Source organism: Cetorhinus maximus, chromosome 22 (genome assembly GCF_964194155.1).
Source record: "Cetorhinus maximus chromosome 22, sCetMax3.hap1.1, whole genome shotgun sequence".
Taxonomy (NCBI): domain Eukaryota; kingdom Metazoa; phylum Chordata; class Chondrichthyes; order Lamniformes; family Cetorhinidae; genus Cetorhinus; species Cetorhinus maximus.
The window spans coordinates 77028071-77041439 of NC_135900.1; the positions used below are offsets into that span (position 1 = coordinate 77028071).

General features: G+C 45.5%; 1 protein-coding gene across 1 annotated transcript in view; it reads right to left on the reverse strand.

Moving 5' to 3' along the window:
* Positions 1–13369, reverse strand: part of nwd1 (NACHT and WD repeat domain containing 1) — a 70356-nt gene that overhangs the window by 42299 nt on the left and 14688 nt on the right. The window contains exons 5-7 of the mRNA XM_078567550.1: positions 11064–11267; positions 8806–8965; positions 4445–4562 (exon numbers count right to left, since the gene is read on the reverse strand). Of these exons, the coding sequence (XP_078423676.1) occupies positions 4445–4562; positions 8806–8965; positions 11064–11267 (482 nt within the window). The remainder of the gene's footprint in view (positions 1–4444; positions 4563–8805; positions 8966–11063; positions 11268–13369) is intronic.

Genomic DNA, 13369 nt, shown 5'->3' on the forward strand with positions numbered 1-13369 from the left:
AGAGATGTCTGTTTAATGTAAACCGATATGTTGACGAGATCGGAATCTGGAAACTGTTCTTGTACGTGACCAATAATGTATAAATATGTTGAACACTTGTAGTTTAGCAGAGTACTGTCTCAAGCTGCATTGATGGTGCCCTCCTTGCAATTGCTCGAATAAACGATCGTGACCTGCACCTGAGACTCTTGTGGTCCATTTGTCAAAGACACCACAACAGTGTCAAGATTGGCACATTTACTGAGCAAAGACAATTTAAACAAATGACAAGGCCAGAATCAAAGTGAGGAACACAAAGGTTTCTTGAAGTTAGTTACAGCCACTCTTCTCAAATACAACAGAACCACTGAGATAGTTACAGAAAAGTGGTCCTGAGATGAACAAAAAGAAACTGTTCTTGTCACCTGAAAGGAATATTTACTCAAACTCCAGGAGTTTTGTTCTCTCTGTCCAACTGCTTGTTGTGTGAATGAGAACACCGACCAACCCAAACAAGCCATTCAATCTCAATTTCCGTGTTTCACTGAGGCTTTACTGTAATACACACACGTATACATACACACACACATTTATTACCACACACACATATATATATATATATACATATATATATATGTGTGTGCACACATGCACACACACACTCATACAGGCATATATATATGCACACGTACACACACATACACACACACATATATATATATACACACACACACATGCATACACATACATATATACTTTATATATATATATATATATATATATACACACACATATGGGTCGCCAATTTGTGGCTGTAATCGGCTTTTCATGACCATATATATATATATATATACATACACACACAAATATATATGTATACACATGTAGATATCATGTATGTGTGTACATATAAAATATACACATATATATATAGATATTCATATACACACATAGATCTCAGGATGTTCCAAAAGCTCTTTATAGCCACCAAAATCCTTTCAAAGTGTAGTCACTTTTGTAATGTAGGAAACACAGTCACAAATTTGCATGCATCAAGCTCCCTCAAACAGCAATGAGATAAATAACCAGCACATTGATTTTAGTGAGTTTAGTTGAGAGATAAATATTGACCAGGACTTTGTGTGAATTCCTTTGCTCTTCTTCAAATAGCACCATGGGATTTTTACACCAGTTTGAGAGGAAAGATTTGATGTAACATCTCATCTGAAATTCAATGCTGCGCTCCCTCAATACTGTACTGGTAACATCAGCCTAGATTATGGGCTCAAATTTCTGGATTGGGACTTCCTGTTCTTCACACTCGGAGTTGAGAATGCCATCAACTGAGCTTTGACTGACTCCATAATTGATGTTAATTTGCCATCCATCTGGCCCACAGGACAGTCACTTATGGCCAAGTGTGGTATGAATGGTCAGCTCAGGTAAATGGCTCACAAACAGAAGTCTCAGTGAGAATATGTTGACACTTTAGGGAAGGAAATCTGTCGTCCTTACCTGGCCTGGCCTACACATGACTCCAGACCCACAGCAATGTGGTTGACTCTTAAATGCCCTCTGAAATGGCCTAGCAATTGGCCAGGCTACAAATTCACAAGAAAGGGATGAAACCAGACGGACCACCCGGCAGCGACCCAGGCACCTGAAATGACGACGGCAATCTCAACCCTGTTGACCCTCCAAAGTCCTCCTTACTAACATCAATGGCTAGTGCCAAAATTGGGAGAGCTGTCTCACAGACTAGTCAAGCAACAACCTGACACGGTCATCCTCACGGAATCATACCTTACAGGTAAGGACGACAGATTTCCTTCCCTAAAGTGTCAACATATTCTCACTGAGACTTCTGTTTGTGAGCCATTTACCTGAGGTGACCACTCCTACTACACTTGACCATAAGTGACTGTCCAGTGGGCCAGAGGGACAGCAAATTAACATCAATCATGGAGTCAGTCATAGCTTAGTCGGTGGCATTCTCAACTCTGAAACCAGACACCACCATCACCATCCCTGGGTATGTCCTGTCTCACTGGCAGGACAGACCCAGTAGAGGTGGTGGCACAGTGGTATACAGTCAGGAGGGAGTTGCCCTGGGAGTCCTCAACATCGACTCTAGACCCCATGAAATCTCATGGCATCAGGTCAAACATGGGCAAGGAAACCTCCTGCTGATTATCACATGCCACCCTCCCTTAGCTGATGAATCAGTGCTCCTCAATGTTAAACACCACTTGGAGGAAGTATTGAGGGTGGAAAGGGCGCAGAATGTACTCTGGGGGACTTCAATGCCCATCACCCAAGAGTGGCTCGGTAGCACCACTACTGACCGAGCTGGTTGAGTCCTAAATGACACAGCTGCTAGACTGGGTCTGTGGCAGGTGGTGAGGGAACCAACAAGAGGGAAAAACATACTTGACCTCATCCTCACTAACCTGCCTGCTGCAAATGCATCTGTCCATGACAGTATTGATAGGAATGACCACCACACAGTCGTCGTGGAGGCGAAGTCCCACCTTCACATTGAGGATACCCTCCATCGTGTTGTGTGGCACAACCACCGTGCTAAATGGGATAGATTTCAAACAGATCTAGCAACTCAAGACTGGGCACCCATGAGCCGCTGTGGACCATCAGCAGCAGCAGAATTGCATACAAACACGATGTGTAACCTCATGGCCCGGCATTTCCCCCACTCTACCATCATCATCAAGCCAGGGGATCAACCCTGGTTCAATGAAGTGTGCAGGAGGGCATGCCAGGAGCAGCACCAGGCATACCTAAAAATGAGGTGTTAACCTGGTGAAGCTATAACACAGGACTACTTACATGCCAAACAGCATAAGCAGCAAGTGAGAGACAGGGATAAGCAATCTCACAACCAGCGGATCTGATCTAAGCTCTGTAATCCTGCCACATCCAGTTGTGAATGGTGGTGGACAATTAAACAACTCACTGGAGGAGGAGGCACCACAAACACCCCGATCCTCAAGAGGATGGAGGAGACCAGCAAATCAGTGCAAAAGATAAGGCTGAAGCAGTTGCTGCAATCTTCAGCCAGAAGTGCCGAGTGGATGATCCAACTCAGCCTCCTCCAGAGGTCACCAGCATCACAGATGCCAGTCTTCAGCCAATTCGATTCACTCCATGTGATATCAAGAAACGGCTGAAGGCACTGGATACTGCAAAGGCTATGGGCCCTGATAATATTCCAACAATAGTACTGAAGACTTGTGCTCCAGAACCTGCCACACCCCTAGCCAAGCTGTTCCAGTATAGCTACAACACTGACATCTACCTGGCCATGTGGAAAATTGCCCAGGTATGTCCTGTACGCAAAAAGCAGAACAAATCCAACGTGGCCAATTATCACCCCATCAGTCTACTCTCCATCATCAGTAAAGTAATGCCTAGTGGCATTTGCTTAGCAATAACCTGCTCACTGGCTGAGTCAATAGGAATCAGGGGGAAGACTCTCTGCTGGTTGGAGTCATACCCAGCACAAAGGAAGTTGGTTGTGGTTTTTGAAGGTCAGTCATCTCAGCTCTAGGACATCACTGCAGGAGTTCCTCAGGGTAGTGTCCTTGGCCCAACCATCTTCAGCTGCTTCATCAATGACCTTCCTTCCATCATAAGGTCAGAAGAGGGGATGTTCACTGATGACTGTACAATGTTCAGCACCATTCGTGACTCCTCAGATACTGAAGCAGCCCATGTCCAAATGCAGCAAGACCTGGACAATATCCAGGCTTGGGCTGAAAAGTGGTAAATAACATTCGTGAAACACAAGTTCCAGGCAATGACCATCCCACACTCAAGAAGCTTGACACCGCCCAGGACAAAGCAGCCTGCTTGATTGGCACCACATCCACAAACATTCACTCCCTCCACCACCGACGCACAGTAGCAGCAGTGTGTACCATCTACAAAATGCATTGCAGGAATTCACCAAGGCTCCTTTGACAGCACCTTCCAAACCCATGACCACAACCATCTAGAAGGACAAGGGCAACAAATAGATGGGAACACCACCACCTGGAAGTTCCCCTCCAAGTCACTCACCATCCTGACTTGGAAATATATCACCATTCCTTCACTGTCGCTGGGTCCAAATCCTGGATCTCCCTCCCTGACAGCACTGTGGAAGTACCTACAACACAGGGACTGCAGTGGTTCAAGAAGGCAGCTCACCATCACCTTCTCAAGGGCACTTAGGGATGGGCAATAAATGCTGGCCTAGCCAGTGAAGCCCACATCCCGTGAATGAATTTAAAAAAAACCTCCACTAAATGCCATGAAGATCTCCTGCAGGTAGTTCAAGATTATTGTAATACCTCCTAAAAAATGGATATTGTGCCTTATGTCATTCTGCAAACTACTGAGGATCTGATCAGTGGCATGCCCTCTCTTGTGCAATGTTACAACATAGACTGCGTAAGATCATCCTTACCAAGAACCTCCTGTTTCAGCTCATCAATACGCCCCGCATTCAGCAACTGGTACGGCAGTTCACTCAGTTTACGCAAGTTCACAACATCATCCCCAAATTTCAGTGGCTGTGCAGAGACCTAGGCCAAAAAAATGTTCAATTCATTTAATAACACCACACTATAGATGGATTCAGTATCCAGCTGGAACTCCCATTCCTGATCACTGTCCAATGACTAGTGCTGGGGAGGGAATATGTAAGGGACAGGGATCAGCTCTGATGCCACTATAGTGGAATAGCACGTGAACGCTCAGAGTCCAAGCTCACACCCAATGGGAAAGATAACAGAGGGCTGATATGTCCCCAAGGGACCTCATCTCAGTCAGAGTTGAGAGTGTTAGCAACTGAGCTATGACTGACTCCATAATTGATGTTAATTTGTTATCCCTCAGGCCCACAGGCACTTATGGCCTAGTGTGGTAGGAGCGGCCACCTCAGGTTAATGGCTCACAAATGGAAGTCTCAGTGAGAATATGTTGACACTTCCACTCAATGCCATGAAGATCTCCTGCAGTTAGTTCCAGCTCATTGTAATATGTCCTGAAAAATGGATATTCCACTTAATTTACATTGCTTTGCAAACCAGGCAGGAGCTCAATGAGTGGCATCAGCCTCTCTTACACAATGTTATCATCCCACATCTCTTGTAAAACATTTAATAAATGATGAACTGTTACTCTCCCCAAGTCTCTCTTCATTTAACCCTGCATGCCTCAATCCCAATTTAACCAGATTGAAGGACATCTGCCATACAAGACACCATTTACCCAATTTATCTAAAGCAGATTGTGCACTACTGGTCTAAACTGTTAACTCAATATCCTTCCTTACAGGAGGGAGATGGTCTGGATTAACTGCATGTGGCATCGCTCTAACAGGAAGAAGTCTGTGTGCATGTCCATGCCAGCATGTCTCATGCTGCCCGCTGTGGGCAGATTTAACAATAGCTAATAAACTACTCTTCTTTGACCACTTCACTCACTCTCTCACACCCATGTGCAGAGAGGAAAATAAACAGAAAAAACTTGGTCAGTTAAGGGTAAAAAATATTCTGGAAAGACTTTCCCTGACCTCTTTAGGCAATCAAAACTAGTCCAGAAGATCACAGGGGCCAAGCGTTTCTGTAAACCAACCTGTGCTATGAGATCAGGGTGTTGAGTGACATCAGTGCAGCCTGTGAGATGATGAGAGGTGATCTTATTGAAATATATAAGATCCTGAGGGGACTTGATAAGGTGGATACCCGGAGAATGTTTCCTCTCGTGGAGGAGACCAAAACTAGGGAATAGATAAGAGGTCTCCCTTTTAAGATGGAGACGAGGAGAATTTTTTTCTCTCAGAGGGTCATTAGTCTGTGGAATTCTCTACCCCAGAAAGCAGTGGGGGCTGGGGCATTGGATATATTCAAGGCAGAGTTAGACAGGTTTTTGATAGACAAGGGAGACGAGGGTTATGGGGGGCAGACAGGGAAGTGGAGTTGAGACCACAACCAGATCAGCCATGACCTTATCAAATGGTGGAGCAGGCTCAAAGGCCTGAATGGCCCACTCCTGCTCCTAAGTCCTGTGTTCCTAATTTCAGCCTTGCCAGCATCGTCTACATCCTGAGCAGCAATGAGGCCAGTCAAGCTCCGTTTAATCATTTTCTTGGTCCAATCCTCTGTGAAACTTGAGAAGATAAGCCTGCTCTACATCAGAAATCATGTTTTCAGTGGCAGCAGCTTGACCATTTTCCTCAGATACTTTGACTGACTTTAAGACCACTTGTCCCTTGTGCTTTCACTGCCCAGCTCCCTGGAATTACCTCATGTCCCACTGCAGATTGCAGTCAGGCCTTTTGGTTCAATCACACGTGCAAAAAGTGGACCCGTTTGGCTATATAATATAGATAAATACACTGCAAACATAACTGTGCCTTGATCCTGAGGATACAAAAGGTGGTATAGATGCTTTTTATTCCACACTTGTTTTGTTTCACAAACCTTTGTAGTGTGTGTGGTACAAACATTAAAGGCTGCAGGAAGAGCTGGTATCAGGGCAGCATTTCCTTGTTAAATACAGCTCAGGGTCACAGACCTCTGAAACTAAGGAGGTGAGTTGTAATTCTCTTTAATTACTTCACCGCAGTAAATTACTTTGTCCAAAGCAGGAAATCTTCTTTTTCTTCACTCAATATTGCAATATAATCTTTCACAACCCCTCCCAAACAGGCTGACAGGGATTTGGTTCAGAATTTAGTTGAAACACGGCTGACAGTGCAGCACTTGCTCATTTCTACACCTCTGACAGTGCAGCACTCCCTCAGGATCGTACCTCTGACAGTGCAGCACTCCCTCAGGATCACACCTCTGACAGTGCAGCACTCCCTCAGGATCACACCTCTGACAATGCAGCACTCCCTCAGGATCACACCTCTGACAGTGCAGCACTCCCTCAGGATCGTACCTCTGACAGTGCAGCACTCCCTCAGGATCGTACCTCTGACAGTGCAGCACTCCCTCAGGATCGTACCCCTGACAGTGCAGCACTCCCTCAGGATCGTACCCCTGACAGTGCAGCACTCCCTCAGGATCGTACCCCTGACAGTGCAGCACTCCCTCAGGATCATACCTCTGACAGGGCAGCACTCCCTCAGGATCATACCTCTGACAGGGCAGCACTCCCTCAATTCTAACACCTTTGACAATGCAGCACTCCCTCAGGATCACACCTTTGACAATGCAGCACTCCCTCAGGATCGTACCCCTGATGGTGCAGCACTCCCTCAGGATCATACCTCTGACAGTGCAGCACTCCCTCAGGATCGTACCCCTGACAGTGCAGCACTCCCTCAGGATCACACCTCTGACAATGCAGCATTCCCTCAATTCTAACATCTTTGACAATGCAGCACTCCCTCAGGATCACACCTCTGACAGAGCAGCACTCCCTCAGGATCACACCTCTGACAATGCAGCACTCCCTCAGGATCATACCTCTGACAATGCAGCACTCCCTCAGGATCATACCTCTGACAGTGCAGCACTCCCTCAATTCTAACACCTTTGATAATGCAGCACTCCCTCAGTTCTGCACCTTTGACAATGCAGCACTCCCTCAGGATATACCTTTGACAATGCAGCGCTCCCTCAGGATATACCTTTGACAATGCAGCGCTCCCTCAGGATATACCTCTGACAGTGCAGCACTCCCTCAAGATCACACCTCTGACAGTGCAGCACTCCCTCAAGATCACACCTCTGACAGTGCAGCACTCCCTCAAGATCACACCTCTGACAGTGCAGCACTCCCTCAGGATCACACCTCTGACAGTGCAGCACTCCCTCAGGATCATACCTCTGACAGGGCAGCACTCCCTCAGGATCGTACCCCTGACAGTACAGCACTCCCTCAGGATCGTACCCCTGACGGTGCAGCACTCCCTCAGGATCACACCTCTGACAGTGCAGCACCCCCTCAGGATCACACCTCTGACAGGGCAGCACTCCCTCAGGATCATACCTCTGACAGTGCAGCACTCCCTCAGGATCGTACCTCTGACAGTGCAGCACTCCCTCAGGATCACACCTCTGACAGGGCAGCACTCCCTTAATTCAGCACCTTTGACATTTCGGTATTCCCTCAGTGCCACATATCTGACAGAGCAACACTCCTTCAGTACCATACCTCCAAAAGTACAGCACTCCCTCAGTACTACAACTTCAACACTACCTCACTATTTCTGCTTCTGGTTTAGTCTGTTGGCATCACAGACTAATATCCGTATTCCACCCACATTTATATGGGTAGCGCTAGCTAAACTAGGCATGGCCTGCAGAGATGGTGTTTGTCATACTGCTTCTCTGACAGTAGGACCCTGTTTCAGTGCTGTACCTCCAACAGTGTAGCACTCCCTCAGTACTGATCCTCTGACAGCACAACACTCTCTCAGCACTTGTCAGCTTGGATTATATGTTCAAATCCTGTAATGGGGTTTGAACCTACAACCCTCTGGCTGAGAGGCAGAATGCGACTATATCAGCCAAGCTGATAGATAGTCTGAAAGTTTCCAATGCCCTGTGCCACTGACAGGACCTGAAACACAAGGGACAACTATTGAATACCCATGGGTGAAGAGCACATTTGTCCATCCACCCAATACCCACTGAGCCATAACTGACACTGCTAGGGCCTGCTAGACTTGGAGTCCAAATTGACTCAGAGACAGGAGCGATACAAACTCCTCAAACTGTCATTGAAAAGACTATATTCCATGACACAACTCTGTGACTAGTTGACCATTTAATGATCGGTGTGGGGCAGTTTAGTCTGGCTGAACAGTACCTTCCTGTCTGCAACCAGCGTCTCCTTCAGTAGAGGAAGTGTGATGGTCTTTCTCTTCCCCAGGCTCCATGTTCCCTTGAAGAAATCTGCCAGCACTGAGTGGCGTTTGGTTTTCTCCTCCAGTGAGAGATACAGCTCATGTACCACTTCCACAAATTGCCTGAAATGAGCAGAGTAACCAGTTTATGTCTTTGGCAGCTGGATGACTGAAGCTTCATTGTGGTTAAGTTTGAAGTTTATTGAAAAATGCGTGTAAGTACAGATTCGGCCTGTCTGGGATAGAGGGCACATTTTCTTACTCTGGGGACACAGCCCTCAGAGCAAAACACTGCCGGCCCACTCACAGGTAGGCTCTGGCTGAGTCCTTAGGGGTTTGGCCCTGCGGTGTTATCCGGAGGTGAGTGGGGAGAAATGTCAACTACCCACCCACCTTACCTCTAGTTGTGAGTCAGGCTGGTGGGTCAGCCCAGCTCAGGGCCTGAGTTACTGAGTTGTACAGAGGGTCCTATCACCAGCATGGAGCTGGGGCGAGCTGTCCTGCCTCTCGTGGCTACACAATAACTTAAGACAGAAGTGTCAAACTTGGCTTTCCATTTGAAAAGTGCTGGTTTGGCTGCCAAGCACCTACAAATTCTGATGGCACAGTGCAGGTCATGGTCAGCAGCAACCAACATTAGGAAGGGTATTTCCAATAGGTGTTAGTCCCCAGTTTACAAACGCAAACAACTTGCCTGGTTCAGCTGTGTGCAGTGGATACCTATAGAGGATCCTTTATACTGTGGATGGGACACATGTGGCACAGAATGGTTGTGTGAACACTGCCTACCATTTTGAGCACTTCAGGTCACAACACAATCGAATTTCTAGGCCTGTATCTTTAAATGATGACAGCATGATAAATGGGGAATCAATAATTTCATCATTGTGTCCCTCACCCAACATTGTACAAGCTGATTCTTACCTGCTAAGTAAATGAGTGAGAATATGCTGGCTACATAGTGCAGCGCTTTGAGGTATTTATCTAATTGGATATTCAAAATGATTGAAAGATTTGCTAGTGTAGATAGAAACTGGTGGGGGAGTCCAGAACAAGGGCTGTTTAGGAGTGAAATTAGGCAGCCGCTTTTTCACACAAAGAGTAGCGGAAATCTAAAGCTCTCTGGCCCAAAGGCTGGGAGTCAAGTGGAGTTTTCAGTACTGAGATGATTTAAGTCAGGTTACACATCAAAGGTGGGTAAATGGAGCTGAGGTACAGATCTGCTATGACCTGACTGGATGGTGGAACAAGAGGGGTTCATCCAATGTTCCTATTCATGAGTTCTGTTACAGGACAGTAACATTTCCCTTCCACTCATTATTTTCTTGTGTGATGAGCTTTTGATCTTGGCTGCTCTGCGAGTTGCTGAGGAGAGTGGGGTTGGGTCCTCCCTTCAGGGTGAGAATATCGGAAACCAAGTGACTTGGAATTCCGGCTGACAGGTAGAGGCAAGTGTGGTAGAGAACTGGGGACTGGTTGGCTATTCAACTCATTGTGTAGACTGGATAACAGACTGAATAGGAAATTACTTTTGAAGATAGAAGGGGATATCAGGAGTATAAGTGAGGAGGGAATGTTGGGAAATTGGATTTGTTTTCCTTTCAGAAAACAGGGGCCAATTGAAGATTTCAAAATTGAGAAAACTGATCCACACAAATTATCCACTGTATGAAATCCCAGTGGTTCCAAATTTAAAAATAGGAAGTTGAAAGTGAAAAGAAAGACTTGCATTAATATAGCACCTTTCGTAATCACCAGACATCTCAAAGTGCTTGAAGCACTTTTTGAATTGTAGCCACTGTTGTAATGTAGAAAACACAGCAGCCAATTTGCACACAACAAGCTCCCACAAACAGCAATATGATAATAACTCAGATCATCTGTTTCTCCTGAGGTTAATTGAGGTATAAATATTGTTCAGGGCACTGGGGATAACTCCCCTTCTCTTCTTCAGAATGGTACCATGGGATTTTTCCTGTTCACCTGAGAGGACAGACAGGGTTTTAAACGTTTCATCTAAAAGATAGTGCCTCCTACAGTGCAGCAATCTCTTATCCCTGGGGCTGACAGACTCGATTTTCATGCTTGAGCCATGGAGTGGGACTTGACACAGAGGATAGACTGTGAACAAATGGGCCACAGCTAACATGCAGGTAAAAAAGGAAAGTGCTAAGGACAAGGTGCGGAGGAAGTGTTGGAGAGAGAACGCTGACTCAGTTACCGGTGGTAAAGGCCGAGGACAGGGAAGCCATCTGCCTGCCTCTCTACCAGGTATTCCCCAATGTCATATTGAAGCCGTGTCCAAAGCAAAGGAGGGATGCGGATGATATCTTTGTTCGGAGGGGACCAATATTGGTAGATGTCACCAAGCACTTCATCATCCAGCGACAAGACCTCCTTTAGCTCAGCCTCTGATAGTCCATTCCTGCAATATCAATATGCCACATTGTAATAAAACAATATGCTGTGCCATCGCAGAATAATATACTGTACTGTAATTAATCAATGTGTTATAACAACAACAACTTTTATTTATATAGTGCCTTTAATGTAATAAAACACCCCAAGGCTCTTCACAGAGCCTTATGACACATAATCTGACACCCAGCCACATAAGGAGACATTAGGTTAGATGACCAAAAGCACCTACCTCTTTCTGCTCCTACATTGTTTCCTCTGGTCACCCCCCAAGGATCTATCCTTGACCACTCCTATTTCTCATTTACATGCTGTCACTTAGCGACATCATTCAAAAGCACAACATTATAACCTATAACCCCTGTGCTGGATGACCTACCTTGGCTCCTGGTCAAGGAACGTCCTGATTTTAAACTTCTCATCCTTATTTTCAAATCCCTCTGCAGCCTTGCCCCTCCCTATCTCTGTAATCCCCTCCAACTGTTTGTTCACAGTCTATCCTCTGAGTCAAGTCCCGTGCCATGGCCCATCCCATGAAAATCAGCCCCGGGGATAAGAGATTGCTGCACTGTAGGAGGCACTATCTTTTAGATGAAACGTTTAAAACCCTGTCTGTCCTCTCAGGTGAACAGGAACAATCCCATGGCACCATTCTGAAGAAGAGCAGGGGAGTTATCCCCAGTGCCCTGGACAATATTTATACCTCAATTAACATCAGGAAAAACAGATGACCTGAGTTATTATCATATTGCTGTTTGTGGGAGCTTGTTGTGTGCAAATTGGCTGCTGTGTTTTCTACATTACAACAGTGGCTACAATTCAAAAAGTGCTTCAAGCACTTTGAGATGTCTGGTGATTACGAAAGGTGCTATATTAATGCAAGTCTTTCTTTTCACTTTCAACTTCCTATTTTTAAAATTTGGAACCACTGGGATTTCATACAGTGGATAATTTGTGTGGATCAGTTTTCTCAATTTTGAAATCTTCAATTGGCCCCTGTTTTCTGAAAGGAAAACAAATCCAATTTCCCAACATTCCCTCCTCACTTATACTCCTGATATCCCCTTCTATCTTCAAAAGTAATTTCCTATTCAGTCTGTTATCCACTCTACACAATGAGTTGAATAGCCAACCAGTCCCCAGTTCTCTACCACACTTGCCTGCACCTGTCAGTCGGGAGTTTTTGCACATGTACATCGATAACATCCAACTCTACCTCACCACCACCTCTCTCAACTTCTCCACTGTTATTAAACTTAGAGAATTGTTTATCCGACTTCCAGTACGAGATGAGCAGAAATTTCCTCAAATTAAATAATGGGAACACGGAAGCAGTTTGGACCCCACTCCTATCTCTGTTTTCTAGTTGAAAAGGTAAGTTTTAAGGAATGTATTAAAGGAGAGAAAGCGAGCTAGGGAGGTGGGGGAGAAGTGTAGGGAAGGAATTTCAGAGCTTTAGACCGAGGCAACTGAAGGTGTGGCCATGATCCAATGGTGGATCAATTAAAATTGGAGCTGCTCAAAAGGCCAGAAAAAGAGGAGATATCTAAGGGGGATTGTGGAGTTCAAGGAAATTACAGAGATAGGAAGGGACAAGGTTGCTGAGGGATTTGAAAATAAGGATGAGAAGTTTAAAATCAGGACATTGATGACCAGGAGCCAATGTAGATCATCTAACATCGGGGTTATAAATGGCTAGAACTTGTTATAACTTCAGACACCAGCAGGAGAGTTTTGGATGAGCTCAAGGTTATGGAGGGTAGAATGTGAGACCAGTCAGGGATGCATTGGAATAGTCAAGTCTAGAGGTAAGGAAGGCATGAAGGAGTAGGGGGAGGCACTGGTGTAGTGGTATTGTCACTGGACTAGTAATCCCAAGACATAGAGTAACACTCTGTAGACCTGGGTTCAAATCCCACCACTGCAATTTGTGGAACTTGAATTCAATCAAAAAAAACATCTGTCTAGCCAACAAAGCCACATCCAGCAAATAAAAAAATAAATGAGGTTTCCAGCATCAGATGAAAATTGGGATCCTTGGGGGGGGCACCAGAATTAATGGTGTGGGAACAGGAAGAGAAGCCATTGCAAGTGATTCTCTGGATAGAT